At 49.7% G+C, this 27,802-nt stretch overlaps 1 protein-coding gene across 9 annotated transcripts in view; it reads left to right on the top strand.

Annotated features, from left to right (window-relative positions):
• Positions 1-27,802, top strand: part of LOC126532264 (uncharacterized) — a 253,753-nt gene that overhangs the window by 101,059 nt on the left and 124,892 nt on the right. For 8 of the 9 annotated variants that reach the window (XM_072288496.1, XM_072288493.1, XM_072288491.1 and 5 more), the window contains exons 6-9: positions 3,002-3,086; positions 5,482-5,840; positions 6,236-6,468; positions 27,604-27,775. In XM_072288496.1, coding sequence (XP_072144597.1) covers positions 3,002-3,086; positions 5,482-5,840; positions 6,236-6,468; positions 27,604-27,775 — 849 coding nt within the window. The remainder of the gene's footprint in view (positions 1-3,001; positions 3,087-5,481; positions 5,841-6,235; positions 6,469-27,603; positions 27,776-27,802) is intronic. The other variant, XM_072288492.1, reaches the window with a different exon arrangement.

Genomic DNA, 27,802 nt, shown 5'->3' with positions numbered 1-27,802 from the left:
CCAAAGATTTTAAAAAACACTAAGCTTATTTCTGCAGCATATTTATCTTTGATATTTGCCCAGTCTCTTTCTTCAGGTTCCATTCCAGATTACTGGAAAATTGGGAAGGTCGTTCCAGTTCTTAAATCAGGTAACAGAAACTCACTTGTTAACTACCGCCCCATCTCCTTAACAAGCGTCCCCTGCAAAATCATGGAACATGTCATCTACTCTCTTGTCATGAATTTTCTTGACTTGAATCACTTTTTCCATCCCGCCCAGCAAGGATTCCGCAAAGGTTTCTCCTGTGAAACACAGCTGGCCATTCTCCTGCACGATGTCCACACTAACCTTGACAGTAACATACAGGCTGACGCAATTTTCCTGGATTTCTGTAATGCCTTCGATAAAGTTCCTCATCAACGTCTAATATTGAAACTTACAAGACTTAATTTGCATCCTGATGTTTTGAATTGGATCATTGAATTTCTTAGCAACCGCTCCCAATCTGTCATTATAAATAGTCACCTATCTAAACCTGTGCCAGTAACATCAGGCGTCCCTCAAGGATCGGTTCTTGGCCCTCTATTATTTTTAATATATATAAATGACTTATCTTCACATGTGTCCTGTAATATCCGAATGTTCGCCGATGATTGTGTCATTTATCGAACTGTACGTAACACCTGCAATCAAACAGCCCTGCAGAAAGACTTCGCCAACATACTAACAAGGTGTGACGATTGGTTAATGAAACTTAATGTACAAAAATGTAAAGTTATGTCTTTCACTCGTAGCAGTAATCCCCTGGTATTTCCCTACCAAATTAGAAGCATGCCTCTCGAACTAGCAGAGTCCTATAAATACCTAGGTGTCACTGTATGCAATGATCTGTCTTGGCATAAACATATTTCTAACATCATATCATCTGCTAATAAAACACTAGGTTTTTTAAAACGTAATCTCCGCCAGGCGCCTCAAAACGTAAGACTGCTTGCCTACAAGTCCCTTGTTCGGGCAAAACTTGAATATGCATCTGCCATCGGGAGCCCGCACCAAACGTGCCTTATCACCTCACTTGAATCTGTTCAGAACCGCGCTGCTAGGCTCACAATATTCATATGATGTCAGTATTTCCGCACTTAAAACACAATACCTTTTTCGGTACCCTTCGTCGTGCGCCACACATCGTTCCTGCGGCACGCATCTCTCACCGCACCAGTCAGCAAGTCGCACGCCCGAACCACTCATTTTTCCGCCTCGTTCATTCCTCGAGCAGCCAAAGACTGGAACGGCCTTCCTGCTGACATTGTTAGCATCACTTGCCTGTCTCGATTCCTACAGCGTGTGATTGATCACTTTAAGTATAACTAATCAAGTGTACCAAATGTGGAACTTATGTTAAACCCACCCCTTATGGAATACCCCCTCTGGGGGTCTTTAAGGACAATAAACTGAACTGAACTGAAATTGGAGCAACGCCAAGTGCTGAAAAAAACTTGGCTCAGTATGCTGAAATCGTGAAAAATTTCCAATGCTGCGAACCACCCTCTTTTGTAGTAAATGTAACTTCCGTATGTTAATGAGCGATGTAGTTCCGCATGCTAAAACCAATAACTAACACTAGAAGAAACAAGTGAGCTATCATTTTCAAGTTCTGCCACGATGTGCACAGTAGCAATATGGGTGAAATGCCTGCTTTTGCGGCACTTTATCTTTGACCTTTGCGATTTGCTCTTCCCACAAAAAGTGCTGTAAGTAGTTGAAAGTTGGACGCCGACCATAAGAGCCATAAATAAACATACGTTAGGGCTGCCACACGGGAGGATTGTGAACGAGGCTGAGCTGAAAAGTATTTTTAATTTTCGATTTTCAAGTATTTGCAATCTCTGCTCCCGACGAGACGGGTTTCGGTCAAACTCGGACTTTCACAACACGTTCTGTGGAAAATCAGCCCGGGCTGTTCACGGCAGCCGCAGTGTGCATGGGTTTGAAGCTGCCTTCGGGGGCGGCGAAAAGCTACCGCGGTTGCCTGAACAGCGCTTTCGAGCCCATTTATAAATGCTTCATTGTAACGCACATTTTGTTTTGTAACTTCCTGTAAGACATTTTCACAGATTAATAGAGTGTAGTCACAGAAGCAGCAGCTCTTATTGCATCCGTGACAGCAAAGTTTTGCTTCGTTGTTGCTGTGTTCCCAAGTCAATTACTACTTTTTATTGACCTCTATTCTTTATTCGGACACTAAAAGATTTTCCACGGAGAGCGGCAGAAAGAGGATCTGCGAAGCAGAGATTCTCGTTTCTCGTGCAGCAGAACAAAAGTGAAAGGAACGATTGAGAGAAATGGAGAACGAACAATAGGTGTTGTACGTTACGCACTGGTAAAATCACATAGATGCTGGTACAGTGACCGCAAGAAATAACATCATCAACAGCGGAGATGCAAACCCAGCACACGCTTAACGGCGAGATATAACAATCAATGGGCACGCACATTTTCGCACCGTCAAAGTAATACGGTAGGTCTTCACTTGTTGCGTTAACGCAACCCTTTCTTTCTTTTTTCTAAATATATGGGAGATGTTGGCGCGTTTAACTGGAGCCGACTACTCCGATTTACGTAGAAATGCAGAAAAGAATATCGCGTAATACTAGACTCAAGTTTAAAGTCTTATACATACGTGAAACACTCAGTCTTGATGTCAAGTTACATTAAAAAAAAAAAGAACACAGAAACACAAAGTTCAGTCACACAACTACACTATATAAAGTCAGGGCGCATAAAAAAACACGCAATAAGTTTCACACGAAGGCACACGCGAATCGTGTCGCTCTTGAACCACGAGCTGAAATCTGTCCCATCGTGTGTGCCGCAATAATCCTGCTGTTATAATCTGTCCAGATGTTCACGTGTGCTTGCCCACGTGATCGTCCACTGCAACATTCCCGGGGCTGTTGCAGTGGCCAGGTGTTTCTTTTCTTTTTTTTTCAAGCAAATTACCATTGAACGATCGTTTCAGAGTGTGCCGGGTGCGAAGCAGGGCTCGGCGTCAACGGCTCGCAGACGATCTGCAGTGCGCCGTGTGGCATCATCTCTTCGTACGGGTGCGTACACTTCTCAGGGTCTTCGGGGCGGCCCCTTCCGGGGTTGAGCGTCGGACTGCACGCGCTCGTGCGCCGATGGCGCTCGTCGCCTTCCAGCGCTCCCACGCTGCCGTCTGCGAAGGCCCTGACAGCACGGCCAGTCGGTGCGGTGATGTGACTTCGGTCTCAACACCTTTGCCTCAAGACATCGCGAAATAGAAACACGTATCGAGCTGCGTTCAAAGTTTGCATTAGGGAGTATCGCCTGGCGCTTTCTTTTCTCTCCCACACAACCATTAACTGCCACACGCCGAGACGCGTACTCTTCCTGCGCGGGGATCGAGCAATCAGCTGTCCTCTATCTCGGTAATCAGTGACGCTCACCTCTGGCTTTGGGCAGCGTGCCCGATTATCTAGGCCAAACAGCCCTGCACGCTCCGCGCTCTGGCTTCGTGTTTTCTGTACAGCGAGAGCAAGGGATCCTCCGGGCGTCGTTCGGTGTCGCCAGGTTGCTGCACGTGCTTTCGCGCTCACTAAAATGCAACCAAGTCTTCTCTGTTCCCGCACAGGCCCTGCACGCTATATCAGCTGACATACAAGTGTTAAAGACGCCATAAGGGACATTTCCATTTGCTAAATGCGTGTATCGCGCTTCCAGCGCAAAATCAAGCTGTGCGAGAAAATCGATTAAATGAAGTCGTTTACTATGAGCTACCCAGTCTTCGGTTTCTGAAATAAGTTTTGTGCCTTTCGTAATCGTTTATTGGCTGCATATATATATATATATATATATATATATATAGTTGTGGCCGTGAAAAAGGCACACTGGCCCCGTGTTGGTATAACACGAAAGAGTAAACACGACGTACGTGAAAGCACGTTGTTTTTGACTGTCAAACGTTTCGGCTGGTGGGCCAGCCTTCATCAGTGACATTTTATATGCATGTAGGTATAGAGACATTCTTCAGGCTACCTTTCAAACATAAAGAACTTGAGCGATGCTACAAGGTAAACAGAACAAATATTTAATTTCAAGAGTTTCGACCGGTGAACCGATCTTCATCAGGGTTTACAAGAAAATGGCAGTTGGGCACCGATAGCAAAGACAGCAGACCGGGTGCCCGATCGTTCTAAGGTACATCAAACCGAATGGGACAGTTGCGACAGTGATTTACTTTTTCTCGGCGCTTCGGCAGATTTACAGCTGCGTTATTGGCAACCATGCGGAGCAAAAGGAAGGCGGAGTCCGATGTATGTAGGACGAGGAGGTCAGTGAAAAAAAGGAGAAAGAAAGAAAGGATAACATGAGGAAGGAGGCATAGGTCGGGGAATGGAGAGCAGCGGCAGCTATAGGTTGCAGTTGATACGAGGCACGGGGCTAGTACTCCCAGGGTTCTAGTAGGAAACATAAATACCCATAACTTTTACGTTTTTGGCGCACGAAAAGGGACGAGACAGAAGTACGACACGGACACTCCTGTCTCTCGTCCCTTTTTGTGCGCTAAAAACGTAAAAGTTATGGAATACCAACATGCCCAAACTTACGCTCTTTCAAGTTATGAATACCCAAGAAACTGGATGCGAAAATGGCGCCGCGGTAGCTCAATTTGTAGAGCATCGTATGCGTAATGCGAAGACGTGGGATCGTTCCTCACCTGCGGCAAGTTGTTTCTTCATCCACTTTCATTTACATTAATTTATTCATTTTCATTAATTTCATTAATTCATTCATTAGGCACTAGTAATTTCCCCTGTGTTCACCTTGGTGTCCGTGTTTGAAGGCTTTTTATGATGTGACTAATAAAAATCGGGCCCCTCGGTCAACCCGCTTGGCATGGTGGCATTAAAATTACGCATTGCGTAAGGGCGCTGCAAGCCAGCTGCTCGCTGTACTACTCGGTGCCGCTGAATCACTTGTGGCGGAATTACGCTATTCAGCCAACGCAGTGTGAACCAATCCGCTGACAGTCGCGGTTGGAAAAGCGCGCGCGAAGCGGCGCGCGAATCGCACCTCCGGCGATCCGCAGCGCTGACGCCTTCTGGGGACGCCGCAAGGAATAGCGAGGTTGATACCGCAGAGCAACGCCAATGAAACGAGGCGGCTGTCAATGCTTTTTTAGGTGCCAGTGGCTGGTCTTATTGGCTGCAAAGTGTGGGAAGCTTGGTCGCTAAGGGGCCGAAAGTTAGTTCAACTCATACAACAGCAGAACATCTGGGCTATGCGCGACAAGCAAGGGCTCATCATAAGACGAGTTATGCATGCTCAGACAAAAAGCAAAAAGCGTAACTTGCCGTACACTCGTTGTAAGAGTAATTGAAGAGCACAAAGCGAGAACAGTCTTGCGGCCACACCATTCACGGGCGCCACTGACCGAGCCCTGTGCGCGCCCCGCGACGCGCCGCTTCTCGCGCGCAGCTACCCGTACCCGCTGGTGTCGTACGAGCCGAGCGGCCACTACCGGCACACGTGGCTTCTCCGGGTGTCGCCGGGGCGCGTGGTGCGGCTGCAGTTCAACGACTTCGATGTGGCCCCGAGTCCCGGCGCGCGGACGTGCAACACCGACTGGGGGCTCGTGTCCATCTACAGCGGCGACAACGTGAGCGACACTTGGAGCCTCGTGGGCAGCTACTGCAACCTCAACCGCCAGGGAGTGGTCTTCTCCGAGACGAACGTCATGAGCGTCGTCTTCCACGACCGCTTCCGCAAAATCGGAAACTCCAGAGGATTTCACGCAACCTACAAGGAGTTCCTACCCGCGCTGGTGCCCAAAACAGGTAAGCGGGGCATACTGCTGTAACATATCAGATTGCTATTCCAGTACACCGCAGTACTACCGTCGTTCGGTGGCGTACCGAGATGTCTTCGCCACATGCCAGTCATATTTCCCGTAGCAAACGTGTGCGGAGCAGGAATAAAGCCACTTTTCCTTTTCTCCGCCTATACGAACATAACTTGAGGGCCACAATCCAAAATTATCGTTGCGAGCTTTTCAGTGCACTCGTGAGCGTCAGTTTGCAGGTCTCAAGTTCCAACAAATTGAGCTTGTGACGCGGTTCACGGGTGTAAAGCCCGACCGAGCACGCGTTGCGCGCGCCTCGATGGCATCGCCACGCGTGCGCCGCCCACGCCGACCGCCAGGCCTGCTGAGCCCGCAAGCTTCTGCGCGCAGGCAACTCTTCTCGGCTGGTCAACGTGGCACGGGGCAAGCCGGCGCAGCAGAACACCACCCACGAACACTACGAGGCGCAGCTGGCGGTGGACGGCAACGAGGAACCGTCCATCTCCGCCGGCTCCTGCGTCTCCACACAGTTTATCCAGGACCCCTGGTGGCAGGTGAACCTGCAGAAGGAGCACTTGGTGCACGCCGTCGAAATACACAACATCGCGGACGCGGGCCCGCCGGTAAGTGCGCCACGCGGCAGTCACCGCCCCGACGCCGCTCGGGTATAGTGCAGCACTCTGGAGTCGCCGCGGAGTCAGCACGCAGTGTTCCCGCCAGGCTGCATGGTGATCATTATTACGCATCGTCGATGAAGCGCGGGGCTGAGGACGGAGTTGGGCCGACCTTGCGCGTGCGTTTTGAAACGAATTTTATTGTGATGACAATTATACGGCCACTCCAGGCGCATTTCTGCCGTCGCCATGAGGTTCCGTATAAATTCCAAGGGCGATAACATCGTCGCCGAACGCCGTATGTGCGAGTGAAAGCGTGCGAGGCTGCGCCGACGATGGTGGCTCAATCTAGCGCGCGCAAGGAAGGAAAGCGGGGAGCCACCGGGGTGAGGGCGGCGACTGCGTAGGGCGCGGCCGCGCACGGCTTAAAGCGAACTGCGATGGAGACAAAGCGCGCCGAGTGCTGATAGCTACGTGCGCATTGTGTTCTCACCGCTTAGTTCGTGTTGAAGCGAGAGGCAGCACGAAGATCAATTCGCTCGCTGCTGCTGCCGCGTTTCCTCACTGCAGCGTTTTGACAGCGAGTGTGCGTGGTCATCGACTGAGATGTCTTCACCTTTGCTTGTGCGTGACTGACACCATCCTTGTTAGTTTAGTTAGTCTGCAAACGTTTACAAGTTTATATGCCTCATAAAACTACTATCATTACTTCGTATAGTTGTCTACTAATTTGCTATGGCAATCGATGCTTCGCCTTTCGGGCGAAACTGCGACTTTCTTATTTTACTTTTTTGTGTGTGCTTATCTTGGTGCTTTTTCCCCCACGTCTCGAGAATGGTATAAAAACAGACTCCTACCCTGTACATTTTGTTGCGATTTTCGCTGTCGGCATCGCCGTCGAAAATATTCTCTCGCTCCCCGCCCGCCATATGCTGTGGGTGCGAAGGCACGCATGCAAGGGTGAGCAGAGAAAGATGGTGGCTTGATCAGCGCCGTCTTCCCACTCAAGCAGTGGAAAAGCTCGCGGTAACGAAGTGACTGGCCGCACTCTGTATGGGCTCCGCATTTCGAACCATCAACTAGCGGTTCCCCTGCCTTCTCACCACTGAAAATACCATCAAACGACGCAGCTCGGCGAGCGGCATCGATCGAGACCAATTTCTCCAAGATCTGGTGAGATACTCACATTTTATTGGCTTTTGAAGTTTTGGACCCCCGAGGCCGCCGCGCTGAGCCTTATTCGCAACTTTCACGGCCTATAGGGGGCGCCACCTTAAATCCAACATGGCTGTCCGAGAGATTAAGAACTAGAGCAGTCGGTGCAGTGCTGCGGTCGTCTTGCTCAGTGGCATGTTGTTTCGCGTCGTCATGTTTAAATCTCTCTTCAATTTACACGCCCGCTGTCGTTAGCCTGCGTAGTGGCTCATATTGGGCGAGCAGAACGCTGGATTCGAAGCCTGCATGAAGGCGAGGAAGTCCTAAACACTGGTGATCTTGTGTGTTGCGGCATAAAAGCGTGCACGTCGACGTCCGTGACTGTTGAAAGCCTTTGCATACAAACTTCGCGGCTTCGAAGCAAACCACACGAGCTGTGGTTTCAGTTTTGCCGCGACGGTGTTATTAATTAAAGTGAGCGTGCTTTCTATTTGCTATTCTATTAATTTGACCTCTTTGAACGGGTACCATGAACTTTTATACGGTGTGGTGCTCTCTGCAAGTTGTTACTTAGACCGCTTGAATAAGCCGCCGTGCCGAGAAAAAAGAAACCTTCCTGGTGTCGCGCGACCGAAGTCCTTTACATCGACGGCGTGAAAAGCAGCGTTTTGTGTGCGAAAATTTGTCTAGTTATGCCTGCCTGTGTTCGCAAAGCTGGATGTTGAACACGAGAAGTAAACAAAAAACCATATCTGACCACTTTTGCGAGCTAATACGATTACCATTCACCCTTGTAATTTGGTTATTGCGCTTTATGCGTGCTGTGCAAGCTACACTCTTGCGGTAGTTTTACATCCTGCGTGAGTCCTACCGCGTCTTGAGCAATACATAGCCGATATTTACGGGTCCGCGGCAATGCTCGCTTCATTCTTCCAGTTATCTTTATAAAATAATATGCACGCAGATCAGCTGGGGTTTCGCGACGCGAACACTGCACAGTAGTTTAACGTTTGTTGGACTAGGATTTGTTACCTTACGAGTGCAGTCATGCGCGCCTGTGCACACGTTACAGCCGCGCATCGAAGTGGCAGACGAGGTACGAATTCCAGGTCCCTCTACGCCTGCGTCACTTTGCTTCGATGCACAAATGAGAAACTAATCTCTGTATTCCAAAATGGTGGAATGTCAAGCCGGCGTTGCAGAGCACGAATGCATGAACGAGAACAAGAAATTTTGAAGCAGGTACAAGGCTTCACGGAGAATGTTTGCGCTCCAACGTAGCCGCAAAGGCGTGAGTGGCAAGAACGCAAGCATCAATCACCCTACAACACATTTCAGTTGCGCATTATTTCTTTCCCTGCACGTAATATAGAGCTATCTCTGTGTCTTTATGGAGGTGCGTCTATTCGCGATTTCAAGTGCTCGGAATCGTCACTCATCTGTCGTATTCCAAAAAAAGTCCTCCGGCATGAAGTGCGCACTGCAAACCTTCATCGCTTCTGTGACAGCTTTGCCAATCCGCAGCTTAATAATCAATTTCTTCCTCATGGACGCAGCCGGTGGGAATGAGTGAAGGCTCACCTCACCGCATAACTACCTCTCGGCACCCATTGCGGCACGCAGCAAATACGGTTACTTCTATGTTTGCTCATTCTGAGCATGTTAAGTGTCCTTCAGTATCCCACGGGAGCTTTGAACGCGTTAAAACATCAACCAAAAGTGAAGGAAAAGCGTACACAACACCAATACGCCACCCGAACGGGCGGCAGCCAGCGGCGAGTATAATCTTTCGATTGTTTCCGGCCGCCGCCGCACGACGGCGCCACCGTACGTGAAAGTTGCGAATACGCGCTTCACCTCGCCAGCCTAGACGCGGGCGCGCGTCCTTTCCCACGCCAATTTGCTCCGCTCAGATGGAGACCGACGGCACCCGCTCCCCTGACACAATGGACGCCGACGCTTCGTCCGGTCAGGCCGAGGAGGGCACCAACTGGTTTCTCGTGGCTCGGAAAAGGAAACGCTTAGCTGAAGCTACTGCGAACCTGCCGCCTCCTCCTACAGCCGAAGCACCCTGCAAGACGAACACGCGACTCCCGTCACTGCCTGTCAACGACTACAAGATTGTGTTCAGCCCGAGAGACGGCCTGAACCTCGGTGCGTGGCCTCATCCTTCTGTTGCCCGAGCCATCGGCATAGCAGCGGGGCTGGACGGCGCCGTGCTCAACGAACTGATCATCCGCATCCGCACTGAGCAAAATCTTGCAGTGCTCAGCACACAGGACGACAACCTCGCGGCACGGCTGCAGAAAGTTCGATTCATCTCCATGGGCCTCACTCAACACGCCGTCCAAGCGTACGTAGCCGCCCCAGATTCCTCCTGCAAGGGTGTATAGTCTCAGGCCTTGAGCCCAACACCACTACGACGACGCTGCTAGAAAACCTCCGCTGCTCAGAAGCCCCCGTCTTACACGCTCACATGACCGGGGATCGCCGCCAAACTGACCGGAGTCGCTCCAAGGGCCGGACTCCCAGCAGCGGCCGTTCGAGGGACCTTAACCATAGAGGAAATGAATCTGCCAAGATTCATTTCTGGGCAGCGCAGTTCCCACCTCTCCCCTTCTCCGCATCTCCACACCCCTTCCGTCACACAACACTCTAAGCCCAAACCCACACCGCAACCCATGATGACTGACAGTGAGCCGCGTCTTAATGACTCCGCACAAACCTCTAGCACCGACTACTGTACACAACAGGCACTGAACGAAATGGCCGTCTCTCTAAAGGCAGAACTGGTTGCCATAATGCAGGCAAAAATGCAAAAAATGAAGGAGGTCATTATGGCTGAAGCCACAGCTCCACTTTTACAGCTAGTACAACAGGCCCTGCAACCTGCTGTCCAGCAGATAGTGGCCGATATTAAACAACAAATAGCGGCTGCACTTGGCCAACTTTCGATCTCTCCGCCTTCATCCAAACGCTCCCTGTCCCCTTCACGTGAAACACAAAGATCACATCCCTACCTTCGTCCTGCCCGATTACAGTCACCGGACCGAAAACCCGCCTCACTGTGCCCGGAACACTCACTTCCCGGCACCTCCCAGGCCAATGAGCAGCCATCCGGACATTCCCCGGGTATAAAACACTCACAAATAATACTTGATCATGGCCACAAACCGTAAAGGGACACGCGCTACCCCCCAACTCCTAAGCGTGTGGCAATGGAATTGCAGGGGCTACCGCCGGATACGCGGACCCCTTACGCAATTCATCGCCGCACAGCCCCATCCCCCCGATGTAATAGCGTTGCAGGATTTGTACGCCTACACTTCCCGGCTACAACACATACACAGACACAATAAATAGCAACGCACCACACCTCACAGCCACATTAGTGTCCAAACATTTGACCGTTATCGAACACACCCTCGAAACCTCACCCATACCGCACGTAGTTCTCGAATGGGTCCCGTGCTCTCGCTCCCATAGCAGCCTGTTCGTGCTTAATATCTACAGCGTATGAAAGCCTTGTATGAAAGCCTCTAACCCTACAGCTAGAATAGAACTGGCAGAACTTTCGAAGTTAATCAACAAGCGTAAGACAGCTGACATAAGGAAGTATAACATGGATAGAATTGAACAAGCTCTCAGGAACGGAGGAAGCCTAAAAGCAGTGAAGAAGAAACTAGGAATTGGCAAGAATCAGATGTATGCGCTAAGAGACAAAGCCGGCAATATCATTACTAATATGGATGAGATAGTTCAAGTGGCTGAGGAGTTCTATATAGATTTATACAGTACGAGTGGCACCCACGATGATAATGGAAGAGAGAATAATCTAGAGGAATTCGATATCCCAGAAGTAACGCCGGAAGAAGTAAAGAAAGCCTTGGGAGCTATACAAAGGGGGAAGGCAGCTGGGGAGGATCAGGTAACAGCAGATTTGCTGAAGGATGGTGGGCAGATTGTTCTAGAAAAACTGGCCAGCCTCTATACGCAATGCCTCAAGACCTCGAGCGTACCGGAATCTTGGAAGAACGCTAACATAATCCTAATCCATAAGAAAGGCGACGCCAAAGACTTGAAAAATTATAGACCGATCAGCTTACTGTCCGTTGCCTACAAAGTATTTACTAAGGTAATTGCAAATAGAATCCGGAACACCTTAGACTTCCGTCAACCAAAGGACCAGGCAGGATTCCGTAAAGGCTACTCAACAATAGATCATATTCACACTATCAATCAGGTGATAGAGAAATGTGCGGAATATAACCAACCATTATATATAGCTTTCATTGATTACGAAAAAGCGTTTGATTCAGTCGAAACCTCAGCAGTCATGGAGGCATTGCGGAATCAGGGTGTAGACGAGCCGTATGTAAAAATACTGAAAGATATCTATAGCGGCTCCACAGCCACTGTACTCCTCCATAAAGAAAGCAACAAAATCCCAATAAAGAAAGGCGTCAGGCAGGGAGATACGATCTCTCCAATGCTATTCACAGCGTGTTTACAGGAGGTATTCAGAGACCTGGATTGGGAAGAATTGGGGATAAGAGTAAATGGAGAATACCTTAGTAACTTGCGCTTCGCTGATGATATTGCCTTGCTTAGTAACTCAGGGGACCAACTGCAATGCATGCTCACTGATCTGGAGAGGCAGAGCAGAAGGGTGGGACTAAAAATGAATCTGCAGAAAACTAAAGTAATGTTTAACAGTCTCGGAAGGGAACAGCAGTTTACGATAGGTAGCGAGGCACTGGAAGTGGTAAGAGAATACATCTACTTGGGACAGGTAGTGACTGCTGATCCAGATCATGAGAATGAAATAATCAGAAGAATAAGAATGGGCTGGGGTGCGTTTGGCAGGCATTCGCAGATCATGAACAGCAGGTTGCCATTATCCCTCAAGAGAAAAGTGTATAACAGCTGTGTCTTACCAGTACTCACGTACGGGGCAGAAACCTGGAGGCTTACGAAAAGGGTTCTACTTAAATTGAGGACGACGCAACGAGCTATGGAAAGAAAAATGATAGGTGTAACGTTAAGGGATAAGAAAAGAGCAGATTGGGTGAGGGAACAAACGCGCGTTAATGACATCTTAGTTGAAATCAAGAAAAAGAAATGGGCATGGGCAGGACATGTAATGAAGAGGGAAGATAACCGATGGTCATTAAGGGTTACGGACTGGATTCCGAGGGAAGGGAAGCGTAGCAGGGGGCGACAGAAAGTTAGGTGGGCAGATGAGATTAGGAAGTTTGGAGGGTCAACATGGCCACAATTAGTACATGACCGGGGTAGTTGGAGAAGTATGGGAGAGGCCTTTGCCCTGCAGTGGGCGTAATCAGGCTGATGATGATGATGATGATCTACAGCGCACCTAATGCGAGGAAGCATGAGTTCGGACATCTTTTTGCACATCTATGCAAAGAGGCTAAATAGATGGTCATTGTAGGCGACTTCAATACCCCGCACCCGCCCTGGGTGCGGGGTATACATATACCTGGGTGCGGGTTACATAACAGAAACACCGAAAGGACGCCGGCTTGCTCAGGTTCTTGCGCTCCATCGCATGACTCTGCTGACAGAACCAGATCAACCAACACGATTAGGCAACAGCGTAAGCAGAGACACGTGCCCTGACCTCACGATGGTCAGAGGGGTAGGTCAACACTCTTGGAGCAATCTCGTGGAGAACTTGGGCAGCGATCATTACATTCTAGCTACTGAACTGCAGGTACAACCAACACGCACTCCTGAACGTACTGTTAAGATAACAAATTGGGATAAATTTAGGCGTAACCGGGCCTCCCTAGCACCTCAGGACACCCCCTCCCTTCAGGAGTGGATCAAACTTCCAACTGACCTTAAAACTGCAACTCAACGCATCACTGCGACAACAAAGACGCCGATGTGGATCTCAATTTGCTTCACTCGGGGAGACCCGCAGAGGCCTGACCCGCCGGTGGCGGCGGCAAAAACATAATCGGAAACTTCGTCTGCGTATCGCCCGCCTAACTACGGAGGCAGATGACTACCCGAGCACCCTCACTAACAACAATTGGCATAGCCTTTGCAATCGCCTCAGCGGCACGCTAAGCACACCTTGGACCTGGTCGCTACTCTAAACCCTACGCAAACCAAAATACACACTAGCAACAGAGTCCGCACCATCCTTCACAAATCAGGTCTCGATGACACTACTCTACTTCACACTCTACAGCAACGCTGCAATGCTACGGGCACCCGCCCTATCTACAGAGACTACCCACACATAGACGCCACCCCCCTAGACGCCGATATTACAGAAGCCGAGGTTAAGGCGGCCTTGCAGGTCATTAGGCGTAACACCGCACCCGGGGCTGATGGGATTCAATACACACTCCTACGCAACCTAGATGATCGGGCCATTCAAGACTTAACTGCATTCTACAATGACCTCTGGAGGAATGGCACGCTTCCACAGAAATGGCACCGTGCGGACATCATACTAATTCCTAAGCATGGCAAGCCACTGTCCCACCAGAATCTCCGACCTATATCCTTAACTTCATGTGTAGGTAAACTCTTCGAGCGCGTTGTACATTCACCGCTGCAACTCTTTCTCGAAGACAGCCAATTCTTTCCGGATACACTCTTCGGCTACCGCCCTAACCTCTCTACGCAGGAAGGAAGGAAGAAAGGAAAAAGTGGAGAAGGAAAGGTAGGGAGGTTAACCAGCTTAGCTTAGCCGGTTTGCTACCCTACACATGGGAGAGGGATGGGGGAGATAAAGATGGGGAAGGGGCAGAGGGAGAGAGAGCACATAGCACAGCACACACACATCGTCCGTTGGAGTCCATCAATCTGGCATGGTACGTGACATCACTCTCACAGCCGCTTGTCCAATCGCAGGACGTTTTGCTGCAGCTTAAGGAGGACGTTGTGAATGGCCCCACTGCGGCACAGGCCAGAGCTGTTCTTGCCCTGGACCTCAAGGGGGCCTTCTACAACGTCTCCCACGACCTAATTCTCGACAATCTGGCTTCTTCCCAATGCAGCACACGTACCTATAACTACGTCAGAGCTTTCCTTTCGGACCGCACAGCTACTATTGGCATAGGAGAGCTCCGGTCGGACGTCATCACACTCACAGGTAGAAGAACGCCACAGGGCTCGATCCTATCGCCCACCCTCTTCAACGTGACTACGGCTAAGCTGCCTCCCTTACTATACCAGATACCCACCATCCGGCACGCTCTCTATGCCGACGACGTTACGATCTGGGCAACCCAGGGATCCGACGGGGCCATCCAGGATGCTCTCTAGGAAGCTTTGCGTGTCGTGCAATACTATGCAGCCATGGGAGGCCTTGCCTGTGCAGCCGAAAAGTCCGAATTGCTCCTCGTGCACAGGCGGCGCCGCAGAACCGACGAATCCCCCAATGTATCCCTGTTTTTACACGGCAGCCCCATCCCTCAGGTAGCTAGACTCCGTATCTTGGGCCTCCACATTCAGTCTGATGGCAAAGCCTCGCACACTACGCACCTTTTGGGTCAGCAGATAGCACAAGTCACACATGATAAACCGCATGCCTTCGCGAGAAAGACGTCCTCCACATAGTACAGGCTCTGATAATCAGCCGGCTCACATATCACCTCCCCTATCACAATCTCACTCAGACTCAGAAGATGGACGCCCTTCTGCGGAAGGCAGTGAAAGCGGCTCTTGGGTTGCCTCCACATGTTTCCACACAACGGCTTCTTCAGCTTGGTATCCACAACACCGTAGGCGAGCTTTTGGAGGCTCATCGCAACGGTCAGCTCCAACGTCTCGGACGCAGCCGTCAGGGCTGCGCTATACTCTCTCGCCTTGGCTACCCTGTCCCTGAGACACCCACACACGTCCCAAAATATCGCCTCGTTCCTGCTCTACGCGCTGGCATACAAGGTAGCTCCGATTCCCCGCAATGTGCATCCCGGGCGACACGCCGGCCGTAGACGCGCCCGAACTCAGGCCCTGGCACGCATTTTTGGAGACGGCACCACAATTACACCGGTTTTGTACACTGACGCGGCCCGCTACCAGGGAGGCGAGCCATGTGTTTAGCTGTAACTGACAACACAGTCGCACTTAGAGCGTGTGCCGCAGTTCTCACAACGTACAGCTGCTCAGCAGAGGAAGGGGCAATAGCCCTGGCCATTGTCCACGCCTCGACCCTTCCCGCACAAGACCCCGCCATCACCATAGTGACAGACTCGCAGGCTGCCTGCCGGGCCTTCGCGCAAGGACTCGTGACTGCACACACACATCGAATTCTCTCCTCTGTCCCTCCTCCCACGTTACGCAGGGTGCGTATTGCCTGGACTCGCCTCACTCCATGGTAATGAACGCGTTAATGCGGTAGCCCGAGGTCTGACTGGCCGGGCACCATCGGAAGAGCTGTCCAACCCAGACGACGCAACGCCAGAGCCCCTACAGTACACCGAGACGCTCGAGCACTACCGAAAAAGTCGCCATAACTATCCCCCTCATCATCCTTCGCTTAATAGGGCAGATGCCGCTGTCTGGCGCCAACGGCTGACCAATTCCTTTCCTTGCCTCCACATGCTACATATCTTTCATCTCACCATATACCCTTCCTATTGTCCCCACCGTGGTTTGGTCCCACTGTGGGACCAAACCCACGGTGTACCACTCCCACGGTGTACCACTCCACATGGGAATGCCCTAACCCTTCGGCTGTTCCTCCTATACCCAATCCTACGCTTTCCTCTTGGGAGTCTGCGCTGCTCAGCACAAGCCAGCAGGAACAGCAACGGCTGATCCAGCGGGCTCGCGATGTCGCGCATGGCAATGGAGCCCTGGACTGAGGGCCCCACTCATCGAGGAAATTTTCTACTTGTTTTGCGAAATAAATGTTTATTCTCTCTCACGCGCGGTAACGCGCGGTCGAGCGTGCGCGAGAGCAGGGGGTAAAAAGTAAGGGGGGGTAAGGTTGGCGACGTCTGCTTCTTTATCGAGGCCGCGGCTGCACGGCCACGCGTGGCTGTCAGCGCCGCTGAACGCCTTGTTTCGGAGGAGGTAATCTGGCGCGTGTGCAAAGCGTGGCCGTGCCGTGTGGCGTCATGTGCGCTGTCTTCCCGCCCGCTTAGCAACGGCGCAATGTCGAGCTTCGGAGACGTGCGAGAGGCAGACGAAGCGCTTGCTCCCCGCTGCTTCTTTTGGCACTGTCAGCCGTCGAGGCAGAGTGGACGCGAAAGCGTGGCTGGCTTCTCTTCGTACCGCCGATGTGAAGGTATCCTTGGCAAGGCATCGAAGCGTACCTTTCGTCGCCGGATCTCAAATTCAGCAAAATATTACTTTGCCTAATTAGCTTTTTCTGATTGCCCGATAATTCGGAAGACTTTGCGGCTCCTTAACGAAGGGATATTCTATTCATTGAAGCACGAAAGAAACTCCCATGTTCTTCATCGCACACTTAGGGAATTAATATCTCGAAACTTGTGTCATCCTAGAAATTCACCCAAGTGGTATGATACGCCTTGCAACCTGGTCGGCTACGGCTAGTAAATCAAATGAACGTTTAAATTAAATCAACCTTTATTTCCCAGAAGGCTCTGGATGGACTGAAATATTGCAATATATACCGTAAGGTAACTAACAAGTTATTTAGTGAACTTTCGTTGTTTAGTTTAATATGTCTCCATTTCTCGCACAAGTGAGGCCCGCCTCTTTAAAAAATCATAGCTAAATGACTAGAATTATTCCATGGGCCACGGGTGATATAAAAAAAGATTCTGTCTCTGTAAAACTTAAAAGTAAGTGCGTGTGTGTGTGTCATTCTGACATTCACTCTCGCCGGCAAGCAGACTTAACGACAGACAATAACACAAAAACAGGGCGACAATGGGCAGGTTTCTTCCCAAGGTTTCTTATGCAAGAGTCGAAAAGCTATAGGCGGTGAAAGAATGAAGCGCAAGTATAAGAGGATTCACTTACCTCAGGCACCGTGCGCCGATTTGCTGTCGAGAAGCGCTGCTGGTTCTGGAGAAGCTGATGTAGTGCAACTGAGGTCCACTCAGCGACAAATTGTTGAAACACGTTCAACAGGTACGGAACACTCAGATAGCGTAAATTGGGTACGGAAAATGCTCAGTTTCGCACACGACGCTGCATTCGTGTAAACGCAAAAGGGAAGAAACAACACGACAGCGACCGCGTCGTGTCTAATCGTTTCTAAGACGAATGCCTTAGGTGTCTACGTTGGCGGTTGACCTTGGCGAAACTGCGCCGTAATGAAAAATTACCGACACCGCAAAGAGTAAAAACGCATCACAAAACGCTCGTATTGACTTCACGTTTCTCAAGGAGTGTCCTGTAAACAAAGTAAATTAGTGGCTTTGAAAATAAAATTTGGTACATTTCGGTCAAGGTGCGCATCGAACCCGGGCTTCCGGGGTTCGATTCGCTTCCCATTGCGGCTCGTTGTGTCTTGCACGAAGTCTATCCTCGACTGCATAACTTAAAGGCCAAGTGCAGCGAAACTTCACTTGGGCTAAATTGACTATAGATGTACTTTGGAAGAGTTAACTGCTGGGCTAGTTGGTGATCTTGCATACTGAAAAGATTTTGCGCCAGAAAACAACACACATAAGAAAGACGACGACACCACGGGCGCTACCTGAACTGTTTAATGAGGGTGAAAGCACTCGACATATATAGCCCTCCAAAACACCGCGCAAGCATACAAGGCAACATGGAGTAGAAAGTTTTAGCAGAGTAGGCGCGATAGAAACTTCAGCTCAGCCTCACAAAGGAAAACCCATGTATCACTAACACAGTTCGGACCCGATTTCTTGATGTAGAAGGCTTCCAATGTTTCACGCGATGTCTGATGCCTGCCTCTACCCAAAATCCTCGCATCGCGGAACCGTGGAAAACAATCGGTGCAAGCCCTGCAGTGATCCACAAGTCGCTCACCTTCATTCTTCTTTTATACCTGTTGCATGTTCCCTAAGCCGGTCGTTCACACAACGCCCCGTCTGTCGAATGTGGGATTTCCCGCAGGACAGAGGAATCTCTTGACTATAAATGCCCAGCGTATACTCTCAAAGTAATCTTGGCAAAGCCGCAGGGCGGCTAATTTCCTCATTTTGTTATCAGCTGCGCCTGTGCAGACGACGCGTGCGGCAAAGCGATGGCGATGCGGCAGATGTGGAAGAACCGTGCGCCGCTGTTGATCTCGCGCCTAGGCAGCCAGGAGCATTGCTCGCTCATCATTCGCGCGCGTGCCACTCGTGAATTGAGCTGTTCATTCCGATGCTTTTGCGTGGCCGTCGGGGGCTCAAACACGAGCGACGGCTGTGCGGTGCGCAACACACGCATCGTCACCGTCCTGGGGCTTTCAGTGCGTGCACCGCGGCGCAGCAGGCAAGCGCGACCAGCCAACGCGCACAAAGCATGCAAACTGACGAAGCTGCACAAGCTACATTTCAAGGGAAAACACGGGGAATGCGGGAGATGGACATTCGAGACGGTCAGCAACACGAGAACAAGGTGACAGCAGGAGCCAATGTTTCGACAAATGGACTGTTGGCTCCTGCTCTCAACTCGTTCTCGCGTTGCTCATTTTAACAGCACCCATCAAGATCTGCTTGGCGAACGCTTTCTCGGGGTCACTATAAGCGCGATATGCCGCGATGGAGAAGGAAAACCAAAGCTAACGTTTAAAGGTAATTTGTATTCAAGGGCGACATTCTCGAGCGGTCATTTCCGGTAGTGCATCATCTTCAATCCGTGCGTCTCTGCGTCGGACGCGTCGAAGTAGACCAACGAGATCCTTTCTGGCACAGCGCCACAGACGAGCAGGAACCGCATGCTGCAATTGTCACGAAGGATGACGCGACGTGGCGGCCGTGGTGTAGATGCGCCGACAAGCCATGCAGGAATGCCATGCCGCCAGAGCGAAATGGACGAAGCTTTATCACGGCTGCAACGTCTGGCCGTGAGCTCACGCACACTTAGCAGCAAGCCCCCCTGCCGTGCCAAGCTCCACCTACTTGTCGTCTTTGTTTGTCGAAGGCACAAACGCAACACGCTCGCTTCAATGAACCCTAACAGCATGCTGCTGATCAGCCAAGCTAGCGCGCGATGCACCTTGTTCCCGCTGCTCCGGCGTGCGATAGGGCACGTTCGATTGCCGCGCCAGCCGCACTAGAACGTAGAGCTTCCCATTTTCGCCGATGTAGCGTAACTGCACCACGCGTGCATCGCGTCCGCGTTAGGCCGGTTTCTACCGCACCTTTAGCTTGGCCACCGCACTGCGCTTTTCTTCCATCGGAGGCAAAATACATCGAGGCCATGCTGTTGAACGTAGACAACCAAATAGAGAAAACTGGCTGGACTCGGAGAATACTTTGTATTAAGGGGCCCCTCAACAGGCCACATAACCCGCCGTGGTTGCTCAATGGCTATGGTGTTAGGCTGCTGAGCACAAGGTCGCAGGATCGAATCCCGGCCACGGCGGCCGCATTTCCATGGAGGCGAAATGCGAAAACACCCGTGTACTTAGATTTAGGTGCACGTTAAAGAACCCCAGGTGGTCTGAAATTTCCGGAGCCCACCACTACGGCGTGCCTCATAATCAGAAAATGGTTTTGGCACGTAAAACCCCATAATTTTTAACAGGCCACATAGTAAGTTTCGCTTATACGCTAGAAGTTGTTACGTGTCCTCTAGGGTGCGTTCTGCCGCAAGAATTTTTTAATGGGTTCATTAATATCTGAGACAGAGATATTTCAGTGCCGCAAACCCATGATTTCAGGAGGCGAGCACCACTGCCAAGCGAGACAGTCTCTCCACTCGCCCCGGAGAACGCCTTCCCTGCGTTCTTCCATGCCGGAGATCTAGGATCGCGTGACGCGTACGTCCTGGGCCTCATTTTTAGAGCGCAACTCTCACTCGCCCGCTCCTGCGTTGAGCGTCGGCGGCGTTATACCTCGTAACCAAGCGAAGGCGGACAACAACAACAACAATAATAATAATTCACAAAGAACGTACATTACAAAGACGACAAAGCGCGACGCTATAAAAAGCTGCTGGCATCAATACCTGCACAAGCTTTACAAAGCTGCTTTGTATCTGTGCCTCTAAATAAATGCTTTGTAAGTTGTCTGCTACTCATTCCGCAGTTTCGACTGAAGAAAAAGTGTGGAGTGGTAAAATGGAAGCACACTGCTGCTAGGTGAACCAAGCCGCGATCCCTTCATTCAACCCGTATCCCCAAGCGCGCCGCCGGCCTCTTCTCCGTGACGTCACTCACCCACCGAGCACTCAGCCTTCTTGTCTAGGGGGTGTTGACGCGGAGCGCAGCGTTGTATGGATGAAAGAAGAGCGCGTGGAGGAACGTGGAGGAGGAGCGGAGAGGGCCTGCGCTGAGTTGCCACCACGGCGTCTGCAGCCGCATGGGCGACCTCGTCTGCTCTTCCGCGGACGGGTGTGGACAGGTTGGCGTGAGGTGTTGAAAGCTACACTCGTCCGCGGCTGAGGTTAGTCCACGGTACCAACGTGTGTGACGGGAACCACTGCTCCTGCAAGGAGAGCGGCTTCGATGTGACTTGGGTGTTGTTGCCACTGGCACCGGTGGCGCGTTTCTCCGCGACGATCGTCACTGGGGCAACGAGAGCGTGCGAAGAAAAGCGCGCGCATGACGGGCGGGCGATGGCTACGACACGGCGTCGGAGCGCGCGTCGTCTGTATGGAAACAAAGCGCTGCGTGAGCTGCATGGCGGCTGCTGTGAATCGAGCATACGCGACACCCACGCGCTGCCTCTCGTGATCTCCCGATTAGCGAGGCAGTCGCGCCAAACTTCGCTCCGTTTGTCCACGCCAGCTACGCTACTCACAGCGTTCTCTTCCAATATAAACCGTGCACCTATATAACAATAATACAAAACATTGACACTCGAAATGAAAACACGTATAGCGCTGCGCTCAAGTTTCGCGTAAAGCAGTAGCGTAATCGTCGGTGACTTTTTCAGTTTCAGTATAAAAACCATCGATTTTTCAGAGCTCTTTATGACGCATTGACATGTATTTCAAGCGTAAAATTTTACGCAGTGGCTACTGCATATCTAAATTATCTGAAACTGGGCTGTTTACGCGGTCGAAAATTTCGTTGCAGTTGGCCTTTGATGCAGTACCAATATGTCTTACAATGAAGCCTAACCCCGATTGTATAACTTCATCTAATACCAAATGCGCAGCAGGCTTTAGCCTTGTTGTGTTACAAGGGTGTAAAACCTGCCGAACTTCTTCATTGTTGCCTGAATCAATAAAAGAAAGGTTCGCTAGAAGAACAGATGAAAAGCGGCTTATGAAGTCGTTGCACTCTGAAAGCACGCCTCGCTAGCACGTTCCGTCGGCCACATTGGTTCATTCGCCACTAAAAGAGCGCGCAAAGAGCCGCTCTTTAATGGGTGCGCAAAGGCCCTGACTTGCATTGTGCTGAGAAGACAAAGGAAATAAAAGAATAATAAGAAATGTGTTGTAATAATGTCCATAAGTCAGCTCATAAAATAGCTCTTCCTTTTCTGCACCAAACAATTCTTAAAAGTTTGCGCTAAGCTGTACAGTAAGCTGTCAAAAAAGCCGGATTGACATGATGATGGGAAATGGAGGATTCATCTCTTGCCTCGTTGCGTTATATATAGTCCCCGTGGTTTATTGTTTGCCGCCTAATGTGCGCAGTCCAGGCTGGTTGCTGTGCTAATCACGCGTTTGTTGAAACACAGATGGTCAGTACAAGATAATACGCACTTAAACTTGAGAAGTCAGTGCTCCAAGTGGGATATAGCTTGGAGCAATGCGATAGCAATGCGTGATTCTGCGATAGTACTGTACCATAAAGGTCAGTTGACTAGAGAAATCATCGCGGCCGTTCAAATCGCCAAGCGTAGCGACACTGGCACCAGCCAGCCGGCGGTCAGGCCGCAAGAGCACGAATTATCATTTTTGGAATGCTGACCTAAACGTTTACACATAACTTGAAATAAAAAGACGAGAATGTTTGTGTATCATTTCTTTAAGCATGAGTGCTTTTAGCTACCGTTGTCGGCGACCTTCAACAGACCTTGAGCCAACATCCAGAGCCGTTATCCGGGCACTCAAAACGAGAATGAGACGAGGACGAAACGAGAACATCCGCACATCGTTGCGAGAGCAAAATGAGCTCACCCGGGCAACCAGACAAAACTTAAGAGAATGCGCTCTCTGGCCCCGAACCCCTTGTACAGGACCGCATTACATATGCTAGTTGCTGCCCAAACAAGTTCCGAGTGCTTCCGAGTTCTTCCTAATGTTTCTTCGCAATATAATTCAAGCGGTAACTTCTAGTACGCTGAACTTTCATTTGTCATTTCCAATGGCGACGTTCGAAAGGCAGATACAGTGACCATACACTTCATAGTCATCTTTTGGCGCTGGGGCAGGGTTGCCTGTGCTCTTTTCAATGCCAGCGGTCCGTGAGTTCCGCGGCGTGGGTTTTGCGCCGCCTCCTTCGAGAGATGGAGCCACGCGGCGTGACCAGGCCGACAACGTCCGGCGCGCCGCGGATGGTTGTGAGATGGTTGCGAGCCGTCGCCGTGATTACTCCAACCAATCTGCTTCGCCGGTAGCCATTTCATGCTTACATATACTCTCGATTACGCGAGAGCCAGCACTTATCTGTGATATGAAGTCGATTTTCCAGAAACATGGTGGTGCCCCGGTGTGCCTGTTTAAGACTTTTTCTTTTTCGGAATAATAGTTGCAAGCGCAGTGTTTATTTCGTCCACTGTCTTCTTTGTATTGTTTCTGTACGCTATGCCATTCGTTGAGCCATTCGTTTAATTGGCTGTCATATTTCGATGCAATTACTCATGCAGGTTCATATGCTCATAACACTATCCTTTCTTACAATTTAACTTTATTTGAACTCGGCCAGCAACCGAAATATGGAAGCACCGCCCTTACATGGTCTCCATTTCGTTTCGCATTTAACCCGACCTAACTCACCAAATACGCGACTTATCATCTTTAAGGAAGAACAAAAGGACATGGATATTAATTTGCAAGATTCCAGCTCCCTCATGATTGCTACAATTAACCCATGGCCCTCAGTCCCCACCGGGTGCGGACCACCTGACCAAGGCAGTGGTCAGACCTGCGACGTAGCAGAGGGTGCTAAGAATCTTTGGACCCGGACAGGCCGCCACCAGAAACTGAACCTGGCAACGTTGAACACAGAAACCCTCTCGAGAGAAGTTAGCTTAGCAGGGCTCTTTGAGGAATTATCAGGCATTGTTTGGGATATCATTGGCCTTAATGAGGTTAGAAGAACTGGTGAGGCTTGTACAGTGCTGACAAATGGTCATGTCCTCTGCTATAGGGGACTACCAGGTAAGAGACAGTACAGGGTAGTATTCCTAATCCATAAGGACGTAGTGGGCAACATTGACGATTTCTACAGCGTTAATGAAAGGGAAGCAGTAGTCGTAATAAAGCTGAATAGGAGGTATAGATTAAAGGTAGTACAAACCTACGCTCGAACTTCCAGTCACGATGATGAAGAAATAGAACAGTTTTATGGAGATTTTGAATTAGCGATGAGAAAAGTGCAAACCCAGTATACTGTAGTCATGGGGGACCAGTGGAAAAATGAGGGGAAAGCAGGCTGGTGAACAAGTAACTGGCAACTATGGCATCGATTTTAGGAACACTAAAGGATAGATGCTGGTAGAATTCGCAGAAAGGAAGAAGCTCCGAATAATGAACACCTTCTTCGGGAAGTGTAGCAACACGAAGTGGACCAGTAAAAGTATGGAGAAACAAGAAATTAAATAGCTTTCATATTCTCTGCCGATCCCAGCATAGTGCAAGATGTAGAAGTGTTAGGTATGGTAAAGTGCAGTGAGCATAGGTTAGTGAGGTCTATGATTTCCCTCAATATGGAAAAATAGAGAAATTAGTTAAAAAGAAACAGGCCAACCTAGACGCAGTAAGGTTAAAAGCAGATCAATTCAGGCTGGTGCTTGCAAACAAATATGCAGCTTCAGAACATATAGATGAAGATGACACAGAGGTAATAAATGAAACCGTAACTAGGCTGGCTTCAGAAGCAGCAATTGAAGTGGGAGGTAATGCACCAAGGCAACTAGAAGGCAAGCTTTCCCAAGTAACGAAAGACCTCATAAAGAAACGACAAAGCATGAAAGTATCCCACTCAATAGATTATATAGAATTAGTGTAACTGTCAAAACTGATCAACAAGGAGAGAACAAGGGATATTCGAAATTATAAAACGTCAGAAAGACTGAGGAAGCAGTAAAAAATGGGCGCAGCATGATATCAGCGAGAAGGAAACTTAGCACAAGACAGGCCAAGATGTATGCACTGAAAGATAAGCAGGGCAATATCATCAGTAACAAAGAAGATACAGTAAAAGCAGTGGAAGAATTCTGTACTGACCTGCACAGCACCTAGAGAAGCCACGCTACCTTCATTCGAAGTTGTAACGAACAGGATACAGAGGCTCCTTCTATAAATAACGATTAAGTTAGAAGGGCCTTGCAAGACATGAAACGGGGAAAAGTGGCAGGAAAAGATGGAATAACAGTCGATTTAATCAAAGATGGAGGAGACGTAATGCTTGAAAAACTAGCGGCCCTCTATACGAAGTGTCTTACGACTGCAACGGTCCCAGAGAACTGGAAGAATGCCAACATTATATTAATCCACAAAAAGGGAGACGGTAAAGAATTGAAAAATTATAGGCTCATCAGCTTACTTCCAGTATTATATAACATATTCACCAAGGTAATTTCCAATAGAATAATGGCAACACTTGACTTCAGTCGACCAAGAGAACAGGCTCGCTTCAGCAAGGGATACTCTACAATCGTTCACATTCATGTCATTAATCAGGTAATCGAAAAATCTGCAGAGTACGATCAACCTTTCTATATGGCTTTCATCGATTATGAAAAGGCATTTGATTCAGTAAAAACACCAGCAGTCATATAGGCATTACGTAATCAAGGAGTACAGGACGCTTACGTAAATATCTTGGAAAATATCTACAGAGATTCCACAGCTGCCTTAATTCTTAACAAATGATTGAGGACCTTAACAGAGAAAGTGTAAGAGTGAGGTTGAGTATTAATATGCAGAAGACAAAGTTAATGCTCAATAGCCTGGCAAGGGAACAAGAGTTCGGGATCCCCAGTCAGCCTTTAGAGTCTGTGAAGGAGTACGTTTATCCAGGTCAATTATTCACAGGGGAACCTGATCGAGAGAAGGAAATTTGCAGAAGAATAAAAATGGGTTGGAGTGCATATTGCAGGCATTGCCAGATCCTGACTGAGAACTTACCACTATCATTCCGAAGGAAGGTGTACAATTACTGCATTCTAGCGGTGTTAATATGTGGAGCAGATACTTCGAGGTTGACAAAGAAGCTCGAAAACAAGTTAAGGACAGCGCAAAGAACAATTGAACAATGAATGTTAGGCGTAACGTTAAGAGACACGAAGAGTGCAGTGTGAATCAGAGAGCAAACGGGGATAGCCGATATTCTAATTGACATTAAGAGAAAGAAATGGAACTGGACAGGTCATGTGACGCGTAGCTTAGATAATCGGTAGACCATTAGGGTTACAGAATGGGTGCCAAGAGAATGGAAACGCAGTCGAGGACGGCAGAAGACTAGGCGGGGTGATGAAATTAGGAAATTCGCAGGCGCTAGTTGGAATCAGGTGGTGCAGGAAAGGTGTAATTGGAGATTGCAGGGAGAGGCCTTCGTCCTGCAGTGGACATAAAAACAGGCTGATGATTATGATGATTATTATTATTGTACGAAAATCCGCTGTGTACAGCGCAAGGTTATGTACGTTGTTACTTGGACTGACGTAGGCACACGCAGTATTTGTGTTTGTCTACGTAGTATGCTCTGCACTGTCGCCTACTTTTCCGTTGGTTAGTGCGAACGGGAGCGTCGTCACGGTAGGAATGCCGCCACTACTCGTCCATTCGTGCCTTCCATTTATCAAAAATAACTGAAAGAGTTTCCGCACGTCGGAGAGGTTTCGGTTGCTTTCGTCGCTTAATAACTGCCGACAGATGCCATTATAGCAGGCTATGTCAAGACATAATCTTGGGATAACTTGCAGTCATAAGGAAAAGAAACCGCTAGTTGAAGCTCCTACACGGCCGTGCTCGCGACGTCTGCCTCGGCTTCCTCATTGGCAGTTAGAATAAAAGCAAGGAAAAAGAAAACAACACGAGTGGCATTTCGACTAAGTTGAAACCGCACTTATTAGAGAAACGACATCATGCAAAGGAAGCCGATTACGCTTCCTTCAGCCGTTACCCAATGACGGTGAACCAGCAGACTCACACAGACGCTATGGATAAGTGAAATTAGTTGATTTTCACTACCATTAATCTGTTGCCACAAGATACGAGAGATGGCCGGCTGACTGTGACAGCCGAACTGTGCGCTGTCATCATGGCCATCTACACTTGGCACACAGCGCTGCCGTAGATCATTTCAAATCGGCTGCCTTAATCAAGTGATCGCTTTTTTTTTTATTCAGTTCACGCGATCTTCGCTTGCCGATTTTTGTTCACCTTTAGTCTGTTGACACTCGGTATTCTCCGCTAAATGTTTACGATTTTTATCAATTTCTTTTTACCATCTTTAGGATACACACCGCCCGGTTCTCGGCCAGTCCCTAACGGTCGGCGTGTGACACTGCTGATTAGAGGTAGCATGTGGCGTCGGGGGTGGACCCCGCCTTTTTGAGGAACGCCGAACGAGAAAGAAAGAAGCAAGCGCGCATTTATTGGCCCGCCGTGGCTTTTGCGAACAGGCACCGTAGGCGCCCGTGGTTAGCGAAAATAGAGCCTGTACTCGTGTACTGAAGAAGGACTTCTTGTGGGCGGTCAGTGTTGGCGTTTGTGTTGCTGCGCCAGGAGTCGCCGAGCGCGTGGCCTCCCGGCGCGTACGCACTGCCGATGCCCGTGTCCGGCTGCCCGTCGGCGTCGGGCTTCACGTGGCACACGGGCTGCCGCTTCCACGACATCTTCTACGACGTCGTCGAGGACGACAAGATCCGCCACTGGAGCGACGGCATGAAGCTCGAAGGTGAGGCTCTCCTCGCTGTTTCGCGAG

Source organism: Dermacentor andersoni, chromosome 5 (assembly GCF_023375885.2).
Source record: "Dermacentor andersoni chromosome 5, qqDerAnde1_hic_scaffold, whole genome shotgun sequence".
Lineage (NCBI taxonomy): Eukaryota > Metazoa > Arthropoda > Arachnida > Ixodida > Ixodidae > Dermacentor > Dermacentor andersoni.
The sequence above is the reverse complement of the archived record's forward strand: the minus strand, read 5'-3'. Positions and strand labels throughout refer to the sequence as shown.